We start from the raw sequence: 17,778 nt of genomic DNA on the forward strand, positions 1-17,778 counted from the left end.
ATTAATGTGGCATAACATTAAATGGATTAAAAGCCGGCGAACTCATAGGTCTCAAAATGTAATTGTAAATGGAGAATCATCGTCAAAAGGATGTGTTTCCAGTGTGGTCCCCACAGGGATCAGTTCTTGGCACTTCGCTTTTAACATTTTTTAATCAGTGTCCTGGAAGAAAACATAAAATAATCACTGATAAAGTTTTGCAGATGACACACAAATTGGGGGAATGGTAAAGAATGATGAGGACAGGTCACTGATCCAGAGCAATCTGGATCACTTGATAAGCTAGGCTCAAGCAAAAAATATGTGTTTTTAATATGGTTAAGTGACGTGTACATCTAGGGACAAAGAATGTAGACCATACATACATGATGGGGGACTCTATCCTGGGAAGTAGTAACTCTGAAAAAGATTTGAGGGCTAGTCACTGAACATGAGTCCCCAGTGTGATGTGTCCAAATGGAATAATGAAATCCTTGAATGCATAAACAGGAGTCGCAAGTAGGAATAGAGAGGTTATTTTAATTTTGTGTTTGGCACTCATGTGACTGCTGATGGAATACTGTGCCCAGTTCTGGTGTTCACAATTCAAGAAGGGTGTTGATAATTTGGAGAGGGCTCAGAGAAGTGCCATGAGAATGACTAAAAGATTAGAAAACATACCTTATAAGTGATAGACTCAAAGAGCTCAATCTATTTAGCGTAACAAAGAGAAGGTTAAGTGGTGAATTGGTTGCAGCCTGTAAGTACTTACACAGGGAACAAATATTTAATAATAGGCTCTTCAGTCTAGCAGAGAAAGGTAGAACACAATCCAGTGGCTGGAAGTTGAAGGTAGACAAATTCAGACAGGAAAGAAGGTGTAAATTTTTAACTAGTAGAATAATTAACCATTGGAATAATTTACCAAGGGTCATGGTAGATTCTCCACCACTGACCATTGGTAAATCAGGTTTGGATGTTTTTCTAAAAGATCTGCTCTGGGAATTATTTTGGGGAAGTTCTATGGCCTGTGCTACACAGGAGGTCAGACTGGATGATCACAGTGATCCTTTCTGACCTTAGAATCTATGAACCATCTGGAAGATCGTCTAATGCAGTGGAGTTTAAACTTCTTAATACTGAGGATCATGTCTTTGAATAGTGATCTTCTTGGAGGGTTATCTTCCCTTCTGACTGCCTAAAGCTATGGCAAATATAGTAGTTATTTACATGAAATAGTGATGTTACAAAAGGGTTATGGAGACAAGCTGAAAGTAAACCTGCTTTAGTGTCATGGGTTGGGCTGTTTGGTTAAATACACTCTCTTCCCCACCTCTGTTTTGTATCTGTGCTGTTTATTTTCTCTCTTTGTGTATAAACGTTCTCTACAACCTGCAGCTCTACTCCAGGTTACTTTGCATTCAGTTCTCTCTTCCTGTGTGTCTTGCTGCACCGACAATTGTGTTGTGGCATGTAGATTTGATTACAGATGAATATACACCTGAAGAAGCACATGACAAACAAAGATAGGAAGCAGCTATGCAAGTGCTTGGGGTTTTCTGTTTGTGAAAACCTTGAGGGAGCTGTAGGTCGGGCTACAGCTACCAGGCAGCACCACTGATCAAATATTGACAGACTTGGTGAGGGTGCAATAGGCAGCTGGTGACCCATCTGGAAGAGCTCCATCTTCTATCATTGGTTTATGGGCAAGGTTGAGCACCAGTGATCTAAAGAATTGTGGCAACGTTTCAAGAATTAATTTTGTTGATTTAATTTAGGGCAGCTGCTCACGCCTTTTATATCTGCAACAGTTCAGAGTCACAGCAGCGCCTACAGTGTCTGTGTACCACACTAGGCAATTATGGGGAAAGGCCTATGTAAAATATACAGAGAAGTGGGAATAGAATGAAGTAAAAAAAAATGCAGCAGCCAGAATTGTGGCCGTCCTGCATGACTGGCACAGCAAATGGCTTGCTGTGTATTGATACCCTGTCCCAGAAATGTAGTGTCTCTGCTGCGAATATACAAACTAAACTACAGCTGTGACTATGAGGGTAAGCTGCATCCACTGGAAATAAATAAATGGTGTTTCTGGTCACTGATTCACACTAAATCCTTGTGCGTTACACTGTGTGAAAATGTCTTTTCCAGGAGGTGAAATTGACTGTGTTGATAAGGATGGCAACACCCCTCTGCATGTGGCTGCGAGATATGGACATGAGCTTTTGATTAACACCCTAATAACCAGCGGAGCTGATGCTGCCAAGTAGGTTGCTGAAGAAATGCTTTTCCTAATGGTTAAATATTATGGGTAATACTAGATAATGCTTATTTTTTGGATTCCAGTGTATCCAGGTTAAAATGCATGTGCATAATTATGAATTCAGTAACAAATAGTTTGTATCAGGAAGTCAATTTGAAATCGGTGTAAAATATAAAGCTGCTGATGAAGGGCATGTAATTCCCTCCGTTTCTAAAATAAATACATTTACATCCATATGCTTGTAGTACTAAACTGATTCATTCCTTTACCTAGTATCCATTGGTGCTGGATAAGTATCAGTAGAAATGTTCAAAGTCAAGGCTGGGTTTAGTCAGTAAAATTATTTCAGAACCTAATGCAGCTGTGATGCCCAGTCTTTGTGTCTTATGGTTTCAGATCTTTAGCTGGCTGAGATGATGAGGCTGATTTTGTTTTGGGGTTTTACTGAGTGAAACTGAGAGATAAATTTTGATACGTTGTTCAACTCTTTGTGCTCCAAGGGATTGAATTTATTAGGCTGATTTTACTCTGCATTTGTGTGTGTATGAGAAAGAGACTGTATTAGACTATGTTCATGATTACATATATGTATACATATTGCAGGCCGATTCCTAGGAGGTGCATTGATTTCAGTGAAAGTTGGACGTTTAGCACCTCCTAGGACCTCGCCCTAGAGTAGTGAGGTAACAGAGCACTAAATTTCCAAAACAGTTGAGGGAAGAGTAAAATTAACTCTGAAAGGGAAAAGAGATGGGGTAGAGTGCAGCCTGGTGGCCACAGGGTAATGCCAGGGAAGAGACCTGGTTTAGATATCTACTGTGAATCTCTTGTTCCCTGAATAAGCAGAGAACAGAGAGAGCTAGTTATTTGCCCATCGCTATGAATGAAGCATCATAAATATTGTTACAAATGTTTTGTAATATTCACCATACACATCTGAACATGAAATTTGAATATTTCCTGACTAGAACCAACCATAAGTATATGTGATGCCTAATACTGCCGTAGTTGCTGGAGAACACCCTACTTTAGGACCCAGGTCAACCTGTTTTTTCTTTTTAAAGATGTTTGCAGTTTTCTAGGCTTTTCATTTGGAGATTTTGAAATAAGTATTTTTTCACCATGTTTTGCTATCTGCTTCATTAAAATTGCTTCTCACCAGACAAAAAAGGCAGGGTCAGATTTATACCAGCTTGAGCATCTGGTCCTTTGTGTCTAAATATGATTTTTCATAGCTCTTTCTAATATATAAAGTTTCAGTCCATCTGTTTTCTGAGTTTTAAGGTGACAGTGAATAGCAGTGAGATAACTAGCTCTTGCAATCTTAAGTTTTCTGCTCAAAATTTCTATTTCACACTTGGGTGACCTGTGCATTGATCAAATAAAATACCTCTGCCAACAGCAGAAGTATCTGAAGTGGGAAGTCTGCTTAGATGTAGTAGGCAGATCCAAATGATGGCACTGTTCTGAAAAAGAAATTACCTACCCAGTACTGCTAGAGGGAATGAGCTTTTAATATGTGTTCTATGTAAATAACTTTGGCATAGTTCCTTGAACTGGCATGGAAAAGGAAGAATTTCTACAGTGCTGCTAGCAGAAACTACAGACAAGGTCAGCTATTTGATGCAATTGCCTTTCAGGGATATGGAAGGTAAATAGTGTAGGGAGCAGTTGTGAGCAGCTCTATACAGTATGGCACTGGCTAGCAGATGTGCAAATTGACGCCAGCCAAAATATGCACTGGAGTGGAAATCTCTATACAGTGATGGGGAAATGTGGCTTGAGATAACTAGGGGGGGAAGGGGAAATTGATCTAAAAATTAGAGATGCATAGTGACTATATATAACAAATCCTCTTTGTGATTTAAAGTTAAATAAATACATCCACAGCTTAGAAATGCAACCTGTTTAGGCAGACTTGAGCAGCTTGTTGGAGTTGTGCTATTGCCTTTCAAAGAATAGAGTTTCAGAGCATCCTTGGGCAGGTTTACTCTGTGGGAGACCTAGATGCTGGCAGGGCATTGATTAAATTAAATTTATACGGCACTGTTGATCACTTCTGATTGTGGTCAAGTAGGAAGGGTTGATAAATGCAATGTGAAAGGAAAAGAGGAATGGCAATACAGATTTTGCAACAAATCCATATATATATAAAACTGCACTAGTGTTTGTGTGCATAATAAAAATGTATATGATGTGAGAGAGGAAGAGAGCACATTTGCACAAACGTCTGCCTGGGTTGTATGCACAGCTACATATTTTGCAGTTTCAGCTCAGTTGCCACCTTTTGTCAATTTAAGCCTTGTGTTAGAGCTGGATTTTAAACAGCTTATCCTGGTATGAAATAACTTTCACTAAAGCGTCGTAGTTCTCCTCTAAGAATTTTCCTGCCAACAAATCTTTCATAAAAACAAGTTCCTTCTGAAATCCTGCCTAGTGATATGATCATGTTACGTATATCCTTGGGTTGTCTTGAAGAAATTGAGAGATGGCTATGAATCCATCTGGCATCATCCAGTAATTTAGTTAACTGTTTTTAGCTGCATCTGCAAAAGCAAACAGTAGATTTTCATGTCATACACAATAGCTGATTTCAGAAGCTCTATAGTGATATGCACAAAAGGATTTGCCAGCAAGTTAAAGTAGTATGGGCTGGATGAATGGACTATAAGGTGGATAGAAAGCTGGCTAGATCGTTGGGCTCAATGGGTAGTGATCAATGTCTAGTTGGCAGCCAGTATCAAACGAAGTGCCCCAAGGGTCAGACCTAGGGCCAGTTTTGTTCAATATCTTCATTAATGATCTGGAGGATGGCTTGGACTGCACTCTCAACAAGTTTGCAGATGACACTAAACTGGGAGGAGTGGTAGATATGCCGGAGGGTAGGGATAGGATACAGAGGGACCTAGACAAATGAGAGGATTGGCCCCAAAAAAACCTGATGAGGTTCAAAACAAGGACAAGTGCAGAGTCCTGCACTTAGGACGGAAGAATCCCAAGCATTGCTATAGACTAGGGACTGAAAGGCTAAGCAGCAGTTCTTCAGAAAAGGACCTAAGGGTTACAGTGAACAAGAAGCTGGATAGGAATTGACAGTGTGCCCTTGTTGCCAAGAGAGCTAACAGCATTTTGGGCTGTATAAGTATGGGCATTGCCAGCAGACTGAGGGACGTGATCATTCCCCTCTGTTCGACATTGGTGAGGCCTCATCTGGAGTACTGTGTCCAGTTTTGGGCCCCACACTAGAAGAAGGATGTGGAAAAATTGGAAAGAGTCCAGCGGAGGGCAACAAAAATCTTTTAGGGAGCTGGAGCACATGACTTATGAGAAGAGGCTGAGGGAACTGGATTGTTTAGTCTGCAGAAGAGAAGAATGAGGGGAGGGATTTGATAGCTGCTTTCAACTACCTGAAAGGGGGTTCCAAAGAGGATGGATCTAAACTGTTCTCAGTGGTAGCAGATGACAGAACAAGGAGCAATGATCTCAAGTTGCAGTGGGGGAGGTTTAGGTTGGATATTAGGAAAAACTTTCACTAGCAAGGTGGTGAAGCACTGGAATGGGTTACCTAGGGAGGTAGTGGAATCTCCTTCCTTAGAGGTTTTTAAGGCCCAGCTTGACAAAGTCCTGGCTGGGATGATTTAGTTGGGAACTGGTCCTGCTTTGATCAGGGGTTGGACTAGATGACCTCCTGAGGTCCCTTCCAACTCTGATATTCTATGATTCTAAGACTGTTTATGTCGTAGTATTGGTAAAGTAATGTAAGCATAAATGACACTTTGCAAAAACTTGCCAAAATACAAGAGTCTCAAAATCAGGAGCCTAAACTTAGGCTTCTAAGACCATATTTAGCCACCTGCCTGATTCTGAAAGGTACAGAGCACTCCACATTGATGCCAATGGGAGCTGTTGAGGATTCAGTATGTTTGAAAAATCAAGCAAATGTCTGATACGGATGTAGGACCCGAAGTTTTTAGGTTCTTGTTTTAGGGTTTTGCCAAGGTATCCGCTTTGAGGAGCTGACAGTTTAACTGAAAAAGGATTCATGGGTTAATAATTTGAACACACAAATGCCTGGAGACACTGCTCATGAGGATATAGGCAGGGTTGGGGAAAGTGGAGGGTTTAAGGATGGATGAGATGAAGTAGGATGTTTGGCACACAGGAACTGGGAGGCGGTTACAAGTGTATAGCAGCCTGACAGAAGGCAAGAAGCTGCAAGTGGCAGGAGACAAAGAGAGCAGTTAGCTGAAGAAGCCATATAGTGTGGAAAGAGTAAAAATGTATGACCTGGGGCAGAACCTCAAAGATGAGGATGAGGACCTGGAACTTGATGTAGATGGAAAGGGCAATTGTGAGATATGGGTGAGGAAAGGGGTGGTCAGAGCACAGGGAGATGTCCTTACAATGATATTTTGGATGGACTTAAGTATGGAAAAAGGAAACACCAAGAAGCCAAAGATGAGGGGGAGATGCAATAATCTAGGTGAAAGCTGAATAAGACTTACACTGGCATGTTAGCAACAGGGATGCAGAGGAAAGACGGATTTTAGAGACAATACAGGGATTCTTTCAGTGTTTACTTTTTTACCTCATGTGATAGAATACTTGTGTTGCAACTGACAGTCACAGTAGAAATTGAATCTAAATAAAATCCATTCTCTTAGCTTCTCTCTTAGGTTCTCATCTCGTTTTAAAAACCACTAGCCTTGCTGTCCGATTGTAATCAAAATTGGATGCTAACATTATGCTTTAACAAACAAACTAAACCCCAGAGATTATAGAAGATAGAAATAAAATTGATGATGCAAGAAAGAGCCACCTGCAGAAGTATAGACACAATATTTTTTAAGAGGAATTTTCATCATCTGGGTTGAATGTAAACCATTCTTTTGGTAACTAATAAAACTGTTCTGCCTAACAGGTGCGGTATCCACAAGATGTTCCCCTTACATTTAGCAGCACTAAACGCTCACTCGGACTGCTGCAGGAAGTTGTTGTCATCAGGTAAGTGAATCCAGCTGCAACTGTGGAGCTTAATTAATATCATGAACATGCTGCTTATGGCCTCCGTTTTATTCAGTGTTGTGAATTGTCCAAATGAAAGACTTCCTGTGCTGCTTCATGTGATTGTGTGGCTTGGCATACGGGAGTGTGCATGGCTTTCCTAACTGCATGCTGATAATTACTAGCATCCTGTATTGTTCATGCCTGAAGCCCTTTGAATGCTTTTTTTCCCCTGGCAGTCACAGAGAGTTTATTTTAATTCACAGGGAAGGGGAGGAAAGGGAAAATCCTTTACCAAGCTGTAAAAATGTGAGATACAGTAGGTTCTTCTGAAACAACTGTAGGCCCTGATTCAGGGGAAAGCACCCTTACTGAGGACAACACTTGAGCAAATGCTTACATTCCATTGAAGTTCATGGGACTAAAACACATGCTTTCCTGAATCAGGGCTATAGTAAAGAAAATGAGGTAGTTAAAGTTCTCAGAAGGGGGCATGGGGCAAGTGTTAGTTAGCTGATACTGCTCTTTCAAAGTAATAAGGTGCCAACTCCTGACTTCCTTATGCAGGCCAAAGTTCCACTGAGTTCAAAGATGGAGAGCAATTCATATATTTTCCAGAAAAACGTATAACTCCTTGGCATGTGAAACCTCCCACAACCACTCTCAGCCATAAGGTTGAGTCCCCTGGGATGTTTAGGGGAAAAATAGCGTGAAAAATGTAACTTGCATACCCAATTACAGCAAACCCTGATGTGCTCCGTCCTGGGCTATTAGGTCAGCAGGGGAAGCAGGCTGCGTAGGCATCCCAGGGTTAATTCCGTAAGAATCTGCGGTGGGGTTTATGTCTACAGCCTTGTGCATCTTTAAAAACATCTGTTGCACGTTCCTGGAAGCATTTTTCCAGAATCTAAAAACAACCTGGAAAACACACAAATAAATAAAATTCAACTCTCTGCATGCTAGGGCTCACTCTGTGCCTCTCCTCATTTCATCATTTTTTTGTATCTGCATAGCCTGCTATCACAATTCTCTCGATAAGAATCTGCCTCATAAATGCCTGTCACATGATTTAATAGCTATGTAGCCCAAGGCTGAATGTGGAAATAGATTCTTTTTGACTTCACAGTTCTTTTTATAGAGCCACCAAGCTTGAGCAGCCACTGTCCGTTTCCATGACAACCACTTGCTGACTAGAGTTGCTTGTGTTCTGTTTTTTCTAACTAACTGTTTTTTCTGTCTCTGAAATGTTTCTTGTGGTTTAACTAGGACAAAAGTATAGCATAGTGTCCTTGTTTAGTAATGAGCACGTGCTGTCTGCAGGCTTTGAAATAGACACCCCAGATAATTTTGGAAGAACGTGCCTCCACGCTGCTGCTGCAGGAGGGTGAGTAGTTACAATTATAGCTGTTACTCTAGTTGTAATTTAATTGTGGAGTCGGTGTAACTCAAGCCAGCTGTACCATCTGCAAAGGAATTCGTTCTAATTAAAGAGGAGCAAAACAATTTGATGTAAAATCTTTCTCTCTCCAGGCCATGTCCGACCAGCATTTAGTAAACTGAGGCTCAAATTAGGTCTACTTGTATTGTGAATAAGAGTGATAGGACCTGGCCTTTTATTACAGAAGGCTGGTTTGTGATTTGAAATCTACACCTATGGAAAGGAGTAACAATCTCCCTGTCTTCTGCAGACTGCTTAGACTTTGGGTCCGGTATCAGGAGCAAGAGAGGCTACACACTCCCTCACTTCTCCCTGATTGCGTGGGTTGGACTCTTGGCTCCATGCCTTTCTCTCACTGGCCAGTACTGACATGCCAGCATAGGAGGTGGGGTTGTAGTTTAAGGCTTACATGGGCCAGCAGTAAATGACAGTCCCTTGAAGGTGGATGCAGGGAAGGAATAGCGGCTCCCTGAGATGCTCCTGGTGGAGTGCAGCGAGGCACTGCCCCCTTGTTGTGTCCTTGCATCAAAATCTAGTTAAAAGAAGATTTTTAAGGCATTAAAACGCCACAGTCTCTTTTTCCAGGTTTCAGTCAGAGAAAGATTATTTTAAGCCTCCTAAGCCCATTGAAAGTAACTGAAATACAGAATCAAAAGGTTTTCATCCTCTGATGCAATTCAGATGGGCGATGGGATCCTAGGAGTGAAAATGAATGAAAATTAAATTACGGCAGTTTCATTTGTAGCCCTCCTGCCCAGTTCCTTTCAAGATTTGCTGTTAGTTCACAGTAGATTTGTTTGAAATTAACACGGAAAAAGCACTTGGCAAGCTATTGTTTTCTGGCTCTTCTGCTGAGGACTTGATGGCTCAGAAGATTGCTAGATGGAGCCTCTAGAATCCATCCTAGATTGGCAAGGGTTGTATTGACCAGATATGGTAACTACCTGGTGACTATGTGGTAGCCTTTGTAAGAATGAGTTGTCAGCTCACTTCTTAGTGGACCATTGTCCACTTCACAAAAGTCGTCGCATCACAAGTACATAATGAGTATTTCAGACACTAGACAGGCTTGTTCTTGATAAGCATTTATTTCATACGGTGAACAGAAGATGTATAGTAGTTGGGTGGACTGAATTACCATGACAGAGCACTCTACGGAAAGTAACTCTCCTTAAAGCTGGACTCAAAATAATACCCCAGGTGTCTGAAAGAAAGGGACTGAAATAAGAGGTAAAATTTGGGTACGTTGTGGGGAGCATTTTGTAGATATTTTATACACTGGCAATTTTAGATTTGGGTGAACACCAGTTTTGTTCCATCTGCTTCTTTTACACTGGAACTGGAGCGGTACATAAAACACATATTTTCCTCTTGATGCATGCCTGTAACTCCTATTAACATTAATGGGAGTTATATTGGCATTGAGACAAGACTAGCTTTCAAAGGATCTCTTTTTTCTGTTTCTCAGTAGAAATGATTTATTACCTCTCTGAATGACAAAGGAGTGTTGGAAGATTATTGTGCTTCATTACATGATCTTCTGGTTTGGTATTGTACATTAATTTACTTGAATTACAAAGATATTAAAATGCAGCTATTTTATTTTCCATCAAGAATCACTTCAATTTCAACAATAACAACACATAGTTGTATCATATTGAATTCATTCAGTGGGGATAAAAACTACTAATAATCCTATTTGAATGCAACAAAGCTCTTAAGGGTGTTCTTAACTTTAAGCTTGTTCTTAAGTCTCATTGAAGAAAATGGGATTTAAGTAGGTGCTTAAAGTTAAGTTTATGCTAAATGTTTTGCAGAAAAAAGTGGACTTCAGCATATGAATAAAAAATAGATGACGTCCTTAAGTGCTTTCCTGAACTGGGGCCTAAATCTCCTCCTCATTATTAGCCCAGCATTTTGTAAGTTTGCTTCAAACTTCAGAATTGTTCTTGGAAAAATTCTCAGCTCAGCATCGGAAGTATTAGCAGCACAACTTCCTTCGGAAATTTTTGACTGCCTTCCCTCACCTTGAATCCAGGATATATTTATTAATTTCTATTTATATTATTGATTTGTTTAACGAGAGCTGTTGATTAATCACAGTTAACTCACGCATTTAACTAAAAAAAATTAATTCTGATTAATCGCACTGTTAAATAATAGAATACCAATTGAAATGTATTCAGTATTTTGGATGGTTTTTCTACGTTTTCAAATGTATTGATTTCTATTACAACACAGAATACAAGGTGTATGGTGCACACTTCATATTATTTTTTATTACAAATATTTGCACTGTAAAAATGATAAAAGAAATAGTATTTTTCAATTCACCTCATACAAGTACTGTAGTGCAATCTCTGTATCGTGAAAGTGTAACCTTTTTTTTTGTTCCATAACTGTACTCAAAAACATAACAATGTGAAACTTTAGAACAGGGTCAGCAACCTTCGGCATGCAGCCCACCTGGGTAATCCGCTGGCAGGCCGTGAGACATTTTGTTTACATTGGCGATCTGCAGACACGGCCCCCTACAGCTCCCAGTGGCCATGGTTCACCATTCCTGGCCAGTGGGAGCTGCGAGAAGTGACAGGCCACAGGAACGTGCTGGCTGCCATTTCCTGCAGCTCCCATTGGCCGGGAATGGTGAACCTCGGCCACTGAGAGCTGTGGGGGGCTGTGCCTGCGGACAGTCAAGATAAACAAAATGTGTCTCAGCCCGTCAGCGGATTACCCTGATGGGCCGCGTGCCGAAGATTGCCAACCCCTGCTTTAGAACCTACAGGTCCACTCAGTCCTCCTTTTTGTTCAGCCAATCGCTAAGACAAACAAGTTTGTTTACATTTACAGGAGATAATGCTGCCTGCTTCTTATTTACAGTGTAACCTGAAAGTGAGAACAGGTGTTCGCATGGCACTTTTGTAGCTGGCGTTGGAAGGCATTTACGGACAAGATATGCTAAACATTCATATGCCCCTTCATGCTTCGGCCACCATTCCAGAGGACATGCTTCTGTGTTGATTATGCTCATTAAAAAAAAATGTTAATTAAATTTATGACTGAACTCCTTGGGGGAGAATAGTATGTCTCTTGCTCTGTTTTATCCACATTCTGCCATATATTTCATGTTATAGCAGTCTTGGATGATGACCCGGAACATTTTTGTTTTAAGAACACTTTTTCACAACAGATTTGACAAAATGCAAAGAAGGTACCAATGTGAGATATATCTAAAAATAGCTACAGCACTCGACCCAAAGTTTAAGAATCTGAAGTTCCTTCCAAAATCTGAGAGGGACGAGGTGTGGAGCTTGGTTTCAGAAGTTTTAAAAGAGCAACACTTGGATGTGGAAACTACAGAACCTGAAACACCAAAAAAGAAAATCAACCTTCTGCTGGTGGCATCTGACTCAGATGATGAAAATGAACATGCGTCAGTCCGCTCTGCTTTGGATTGTTATCAAGCAGAACCTGTCATCAGCATGGATGCATATCCTCTGGACTGTTGGTTGAACCATGAAGGGACATACGAATCTTTAGCGCATCTGGCACATAAATATCTTGCGAAGCCAGATACAACAATGCCACGCAAATGCCTGTTCTCAGTTTCAGGTGACATTGTAAACAAGAAGTCGGCAGCATTATCTTCTGCAGATTGTAATCAAACTTGTTTGTCTGAGTGATTGGCTGACATATGACTGAGTGGACTTGTAGGCTCTAAAGCTTTACAATGTAGTATTTTTGAATGCAGTTATTTTTTGTACATGATTCTACATTTGTAAGTTCAACTTTCATGATAGAGATTGCACTACAGCACTTGTATTAGGTGAATTGAAAAATACTATTTCTTTTGTTTTTCACAGTCCAAATACTTGTAATAAAAAATAAATATAAAATGAGCACTGTACACTTTGTATTCTGTGTTGTAATTGAAATCAATGTATTTGAAAATGTAGAAAACATCAAAAATATTTAAATAAATGGTATTCTGTTATTAACAATGAGATTAATTGCAATTAATTTTTTAATTGCTTGATGGCCCTAGTTTTTAGCTTGTCTGGGATAGCATTCCAAACTTATCTAGTAATAAAGGTGTGATCTCCACAAGTTTCCTTTTTCTCGGTTTGTTTGGGCTTGAATTGAAGTTTTATGCCGTTTCTGCACTGCAAATAGTGAAATAACACTTTTTTTTTTTTTTTGGTACTGACCAAGATGAAAACTTCTGTTTTGCTCATGCTTTGTTTTCTTTCCTTGTCTTTTCAGTAACGTTGAATGTGTAAAACTCTTGCAGAGCAGTGGAGCAGATTTTGATAAAAAGGACAAATGTGGGAGGTATGTAAATTGTGAAGCTCTTTTTCAGATATATTTCAAAAAAAGGGAGAGAAAAAGCCCTCAATCTGGAAATCATATGTTCTGCTTAAAAAGGTAAACCATAAAAGGGGGTAGGAAATCACCATTCCCAATAGGATACTGCGCTTGAAGTTAAATGCCAAAAAGGCAGGTGCAGACTATATTAAATACATGAAAGCCAAGCACATGCTCTTGAGTCTTTCTTGTTTAAAAATATCAGTGGTTTCATTTTATTCCTCATTGATGTTCGTGCTGCTTGGATCCTTGTGCTTTTGTGCCCAAGATAGCACCTGCACGTCACTGTGGGGAGAGCCTGCTTTCTAGGCTTTCTCAAAGTAAAATAATGCCGGTATTGTTATGACAGAAATGGATGGGCTGATTCAACTTCCTGAGCACCCCGGATGTACATTGCACATTCAGCCAAATAGTTTTCACCCACGCCACGGATTTAAAAAATAGGAGCCTACTTCATCTTTAAGCTCTGATCCTGGAAATGCGTATGCATGTGCTTAACTTCTCACACTGTTAGTAGTCCCATTAACTTTAGTGGCTACTCATGGTGTGTAAAGTTAACCATGTGCATAAGACTTTGCAAGATTGAGGCCTTAGGCACCTAAACAAATTTTCAAAATGGCTGAGCTCTCCGCAGCTCCCAATCTAGTCAATGGGAACAGCTGAATTGTTCTGCCATTTTGAAAATCAAGTGAATTTTCAAGAGCCTAAATTATTTGTGTTATAGAAAGGGTAAAAAGGGGGCCCGATCTCATGCACTATGCACCTTTGAGGGCAACAGCTTAAAATAACCCATCACAAATCTCCTCCTTTCTCTTGAACAATTTTCCATCCGTCTCATTAAAATTTCTCTTCTCCCAACCCCTTCCTCCCTATTTTAAAATCGGAAAACAGATGAGCCTTGCAACGAACCCAGATATTAGTCAGATTTGGGCTATTTTGGACCACAGGTGTTAAGAAATTTCAAATCTGTGCTCACAGAATTCCCAGTCAAAACTCCCTGTCATGCTAGCCAGCAGGGCACCAGCTCAAACACCTTTGCTTTTCTCATTGTGGCAGTGCAGCAAAGCTAATACTGAAATGAGTTAGGAACCTCACATTAGGTCCCCACTCTTGAAAATCTTGGTCCCAATATGTGTGATTTACTTGCTTTTGAATTGCGATATGAGTAATAGCACAGCTCAGTTTAAAGAGCTGGATAGGAAGGAAAGTCTAATCCAAAAAATACTACATGAATGTACTGTAACCAAATTAAAATAGAAAAAAACGAGTCTTGCGGTATTTTTAAATGGGTACTCTTTAAGGACCATTTGTGCTGTTTATCCCGCCAAGGACATTGTAAAAGCCTTCGCAAATGAAATATACAAGATTATAACTTTTAGGAAGTTTTGCTCCTTGTTCATAATGACGACATAAAGCAATTAACATTAAAAGGCTCTAATGTGTTACAGGTGTTATTGGCATTTCATCCTAAAGGTGCAGTAAAGGGCTTTCCGCTTTGTTTTTAAACCATATGCACTAAAGAGACATAGTGAGGTATGTCACCTTTCGGCAACAGCTTTGACACAAAAACAAAGCTGTTCTTTATCCCGTGTAAATGAAACAGGTACAAAACTGAGAGAGCTAGTAAGAAAATGAAGCACTCTTTGGTTATTTGCATTTCACAATTTCCCAAAAAAATAAGTGAAACAAAAAAACCTTTTTTGGGGGGCGGGACCGAAGAATTTTAATTGGTAGAGGGTTTTTCATGTCTTTGAGTGGTAGAAGCAGCCTTTGAAAATTTCATACCCAGCAGGGAACTCGTGCCTTCCGAGCAATGAATGTGCTTTCTGAATGATACTCATGCTTCTGAGTTGGGGATGCCAAATCTGACTCTCTGAACTATACTGCACAATGAATCCTTTCTTGGATGTTGGAATCTGTCAGTGTGACAGGGTGGATAGGTCATCGCACAGCTATGTCACACCCCGCTGCAGTCATTGCCCATAGCCTCTGACTGAGCCAGGCAACACTATGATGTTTTGAGGATTAAATACAGGCTGATGTTTCATTGTGTCACCCTGAGTTGAGGCAACAGGCTGCAGCTGAGCCTGCTGACTTAAAAAGTGGCTGAGCTACTTTCATGGGAGGGAGAGACAGGGCACAAACCAGGCAGAGAGCTCTGGAAACGTAAGAACTGCCCAATTGGTGGTGTTTTGCTGGGTTTTATATTGCTTGTCTGGAGTTTAGACCAGGGGTGGGCAAACTTTTTGGCCCGAGGGCCACAATAGAGTTGCAAAACGGTATGGAGGGCTGGGTAGGGGCTGTGCCTCCCCAAACAGCCTGGCGCCTGCCCCCATTCAACCCCTCCCACTGCCCGCCCCCTGACTGTGCCCCGCTCAGAAACCCTCACCCATCCAACCCTTCCCCCCTTTCCTTGTCCCCTGACCACCCCAACCGCCCCTCCGGGACTGCACCCGCTATCTAACCCTCCCTGTTTCCCGTACCCTGCCCCCCCAGAACCTCTGCCCTATCAAACTGCCCCCTGTTTCCCATCCCTTGACGCTCCGCCCCATCTAACTGCCCCCTGCTCCCTGTCCTGTGACTGCCCCTCGGGACCTCCTGCCCCTTATCCAACCCCCTGGCTCCATGGCTGTGGGAGAGGGGGAGCAGCGGGGGAGGGGCCTGGGGCTAGCCTCCCAGGCCAGGACATCAGAGGCTGGACAGGACTATCCTGCAGGCCGTAGTTTGCCCACCTCTGGCTTAGACCATTAAACTTCATTAAGTGAATGTAACCGGAGACGAATTCGTGTTTTTTGGTTGAACAAGAAGCTGTAAATAAACCCCAAAACTTGAGGGTTTTTTGGGGGGGGGCGGGGAGGAGGAGTATGGAGGGTTGTTTTGTTTTACCTGAGGCCTCTCTAGGAATGGTGCAATTGGGACTCATTAGTATAATCCACATCATGTTTTAGATAGTATTTGAAGCAATAAATTGCTATTTGTTTTGCAGGACACCTTTGCACTATGCAGCTGCGAATTGTCATTTCCATTGTATCGAGACACTGGTGACGACAGGGGCAAATATTAATGAAACAGATGACTGGGGACGTACTGCTTTGCACTACGCTGCTGCTTCAGACATGGACAGAAAGTAAAAAAGCCTATTTGTATTCCTTGTTTTTACTGTGTTTCTAACTCATTGTCATTTATATTCTTTTCATGCCATAATCTCATTTAAACAAACAAAAATAAACCCATAAGCAAAGGTAATCCTCCTCCTCCTCAAAGACATACCTATTACTGAAATAGCTTTGATTATAAGCAGAGTCATGTATAGTGCAGTCATGCAGCTGCACAATTTACCTTTTAATTTAAATTGCCACATAAATCCCCAAAATGCTGCCCACCTTCTCCTGCTGAACGACTTCCCTTCCCACTTTGCCTTCATGTTTCCTTATTCTGATTATTTTCCCACAAGGGAGAGTTCAGGAAATTTCCCATTCCTGCTCTTCTGTTGTGGTCTTTTTAAACGGATAGAGCATGAGGCAATGGGAGGGAGATCTTTCCAGATGGGGGATGACAACAATGACAAGCTATTGCCAGCCTACCCATACTTTTCTATCAGAGGTGGAATAGGTCTGAGGATGCTGGAACAATTTGTACAGTGGGGGTGCTAAGAGCCATTCAACAAAACTGTGAAACTTGTATACCATGAAAACCACTTCAAGCCAGTGAGTGCACCAGCATCCCTAGTTCCAGCACTTATGAGTTAGGCCCCCCCGTGAATGTCACTGTGTGGGCTGACAGAAACAGAACCCATTGGGGGTGAGAGGCTGCTAAGCAACTGGGGACTCAACAGGAGAGGCAGGATTCTGTGTTCCAGCAGAAAAGTGGGAACAGCCTGTGACGAGTTGGATCACAGAAACCCCCTGGGAACTGCCACCTGATGTGCCAAGATTACTTCTACCCCTGCCTTCCGTGCCAGCTTAGGGCCCCAGCACCCTGTCTTGCTGAGCCAGACACTCCCGTCTGCTCCAGCAAAGACCCAGGGTCTGAATTACTTGCCCCAAAGCTGCAGATTTACCTGAAAGCAGCTAACAAAAGTGCGCTTGTCTTAAATACTCAGATGCCCAACTCCCAATGGGGTCTAAACCCAAATAAATCTGTTTTATCCTGTATAAAGCTTATACAGGGTAAACTCATAAATTGTTCGCCCTCTGTAACACTGATAGAGAGAGATGCACAGCTGTTTGCTCCCCCAGGTATTAATACATACTCTGAGTTAGTTAATAAGTAAAAAGTGATTTTATTAAATACAGAAAGTAGGATTTAAGTGGTTCCAAGTAGTAACAGACAGAACAAAGTAAGTCACCAAGCCAAATCAAATAAAATGCGCAAATCTATGTCTAATCAAACTGAATACAGATAATCTCACCCTCAGAGATGCTTCAGTAAGTTTGTTCCTCAGACTGGACATCTTCCAGGCCTGGGCATAATTCCTTCCCCTGGTACAGCTCTTGTTCCAGCTTAGGTGGTAGCTAGGGGATTCTTCATGATGGCTCCTCTCCTCCCTTTGTTCTATTCTCCTCCTTTTATATATCTTTTGCCTAAGGCGGGAATCCTTTGTCCTTCTCTGGGTTCCCACTCCCTCCTTCTCAATGGAAAGACACCAGGTTAAAGATGGATTCCAGTTCAGGTAACATGATCACATGTCACTGCAAGACTTCATTGCCCACTTGCCAGCACACAAGTA

The 17,778-nt window shown here is 41.4% G+C and overlaps 1 protein-coding gene across 11 annotated transcripts in view; it reads left to right on the forward strand.

Moving 5' to 3' along the window:
• ANKRD44 (ankyrin repeat domain 44) overlaps positions 1-17,778 on the forward strand; it is a 225,996-nt gene that overhangs the window by 144,285 nt on the left and 63,933 nt on the right. For 7 of the 11 annotated variants that reach the window (XM_050969482.1, XM_050969491.1, XM_050969485.1 and 4 more), the window contains exons 10-14: positions 2,131-2,245; positions 7,164-7,246; positions 8,513-8,630; positions 12,948-13,016; positions 16,036-16,176. In XM_050969482.1, the coding sequence (XP_050825439.1) occupies positions 2,131-2,245; positions 7,164-7,246; positions 8,513-8,630; positions 12,948-13,016; positions 16,036-16,176 (526 nt within the window). The remainder of the gene's footprint in view (positions 1-2,130; positions 2,246-7,163; positions 7,247-8,512; positions 8,631-12,947; positions 13,017-16,035; positions 16,177-17,778) is intronic. The other 4 variants (XM_050969487.1, XM_050969488.1, XM_050969490.1 and 1 more) reach the window with 1 other exon arrangement.

This window comes from Gopherus flavomarginatus, chromosome 10, assembly GCF_025201925.1.
Source record: "Gopherus flavomarginatus isolate rGopFla2 chromosome 10, rGopFla2.mat.asm, whole genome shotgun sequence".
Lineage (NCBI taxonomy): Eukaryota > Metazoa > Chordata > Testudines > Testudinidae > Gopherus > Gopherus flavomarginatus.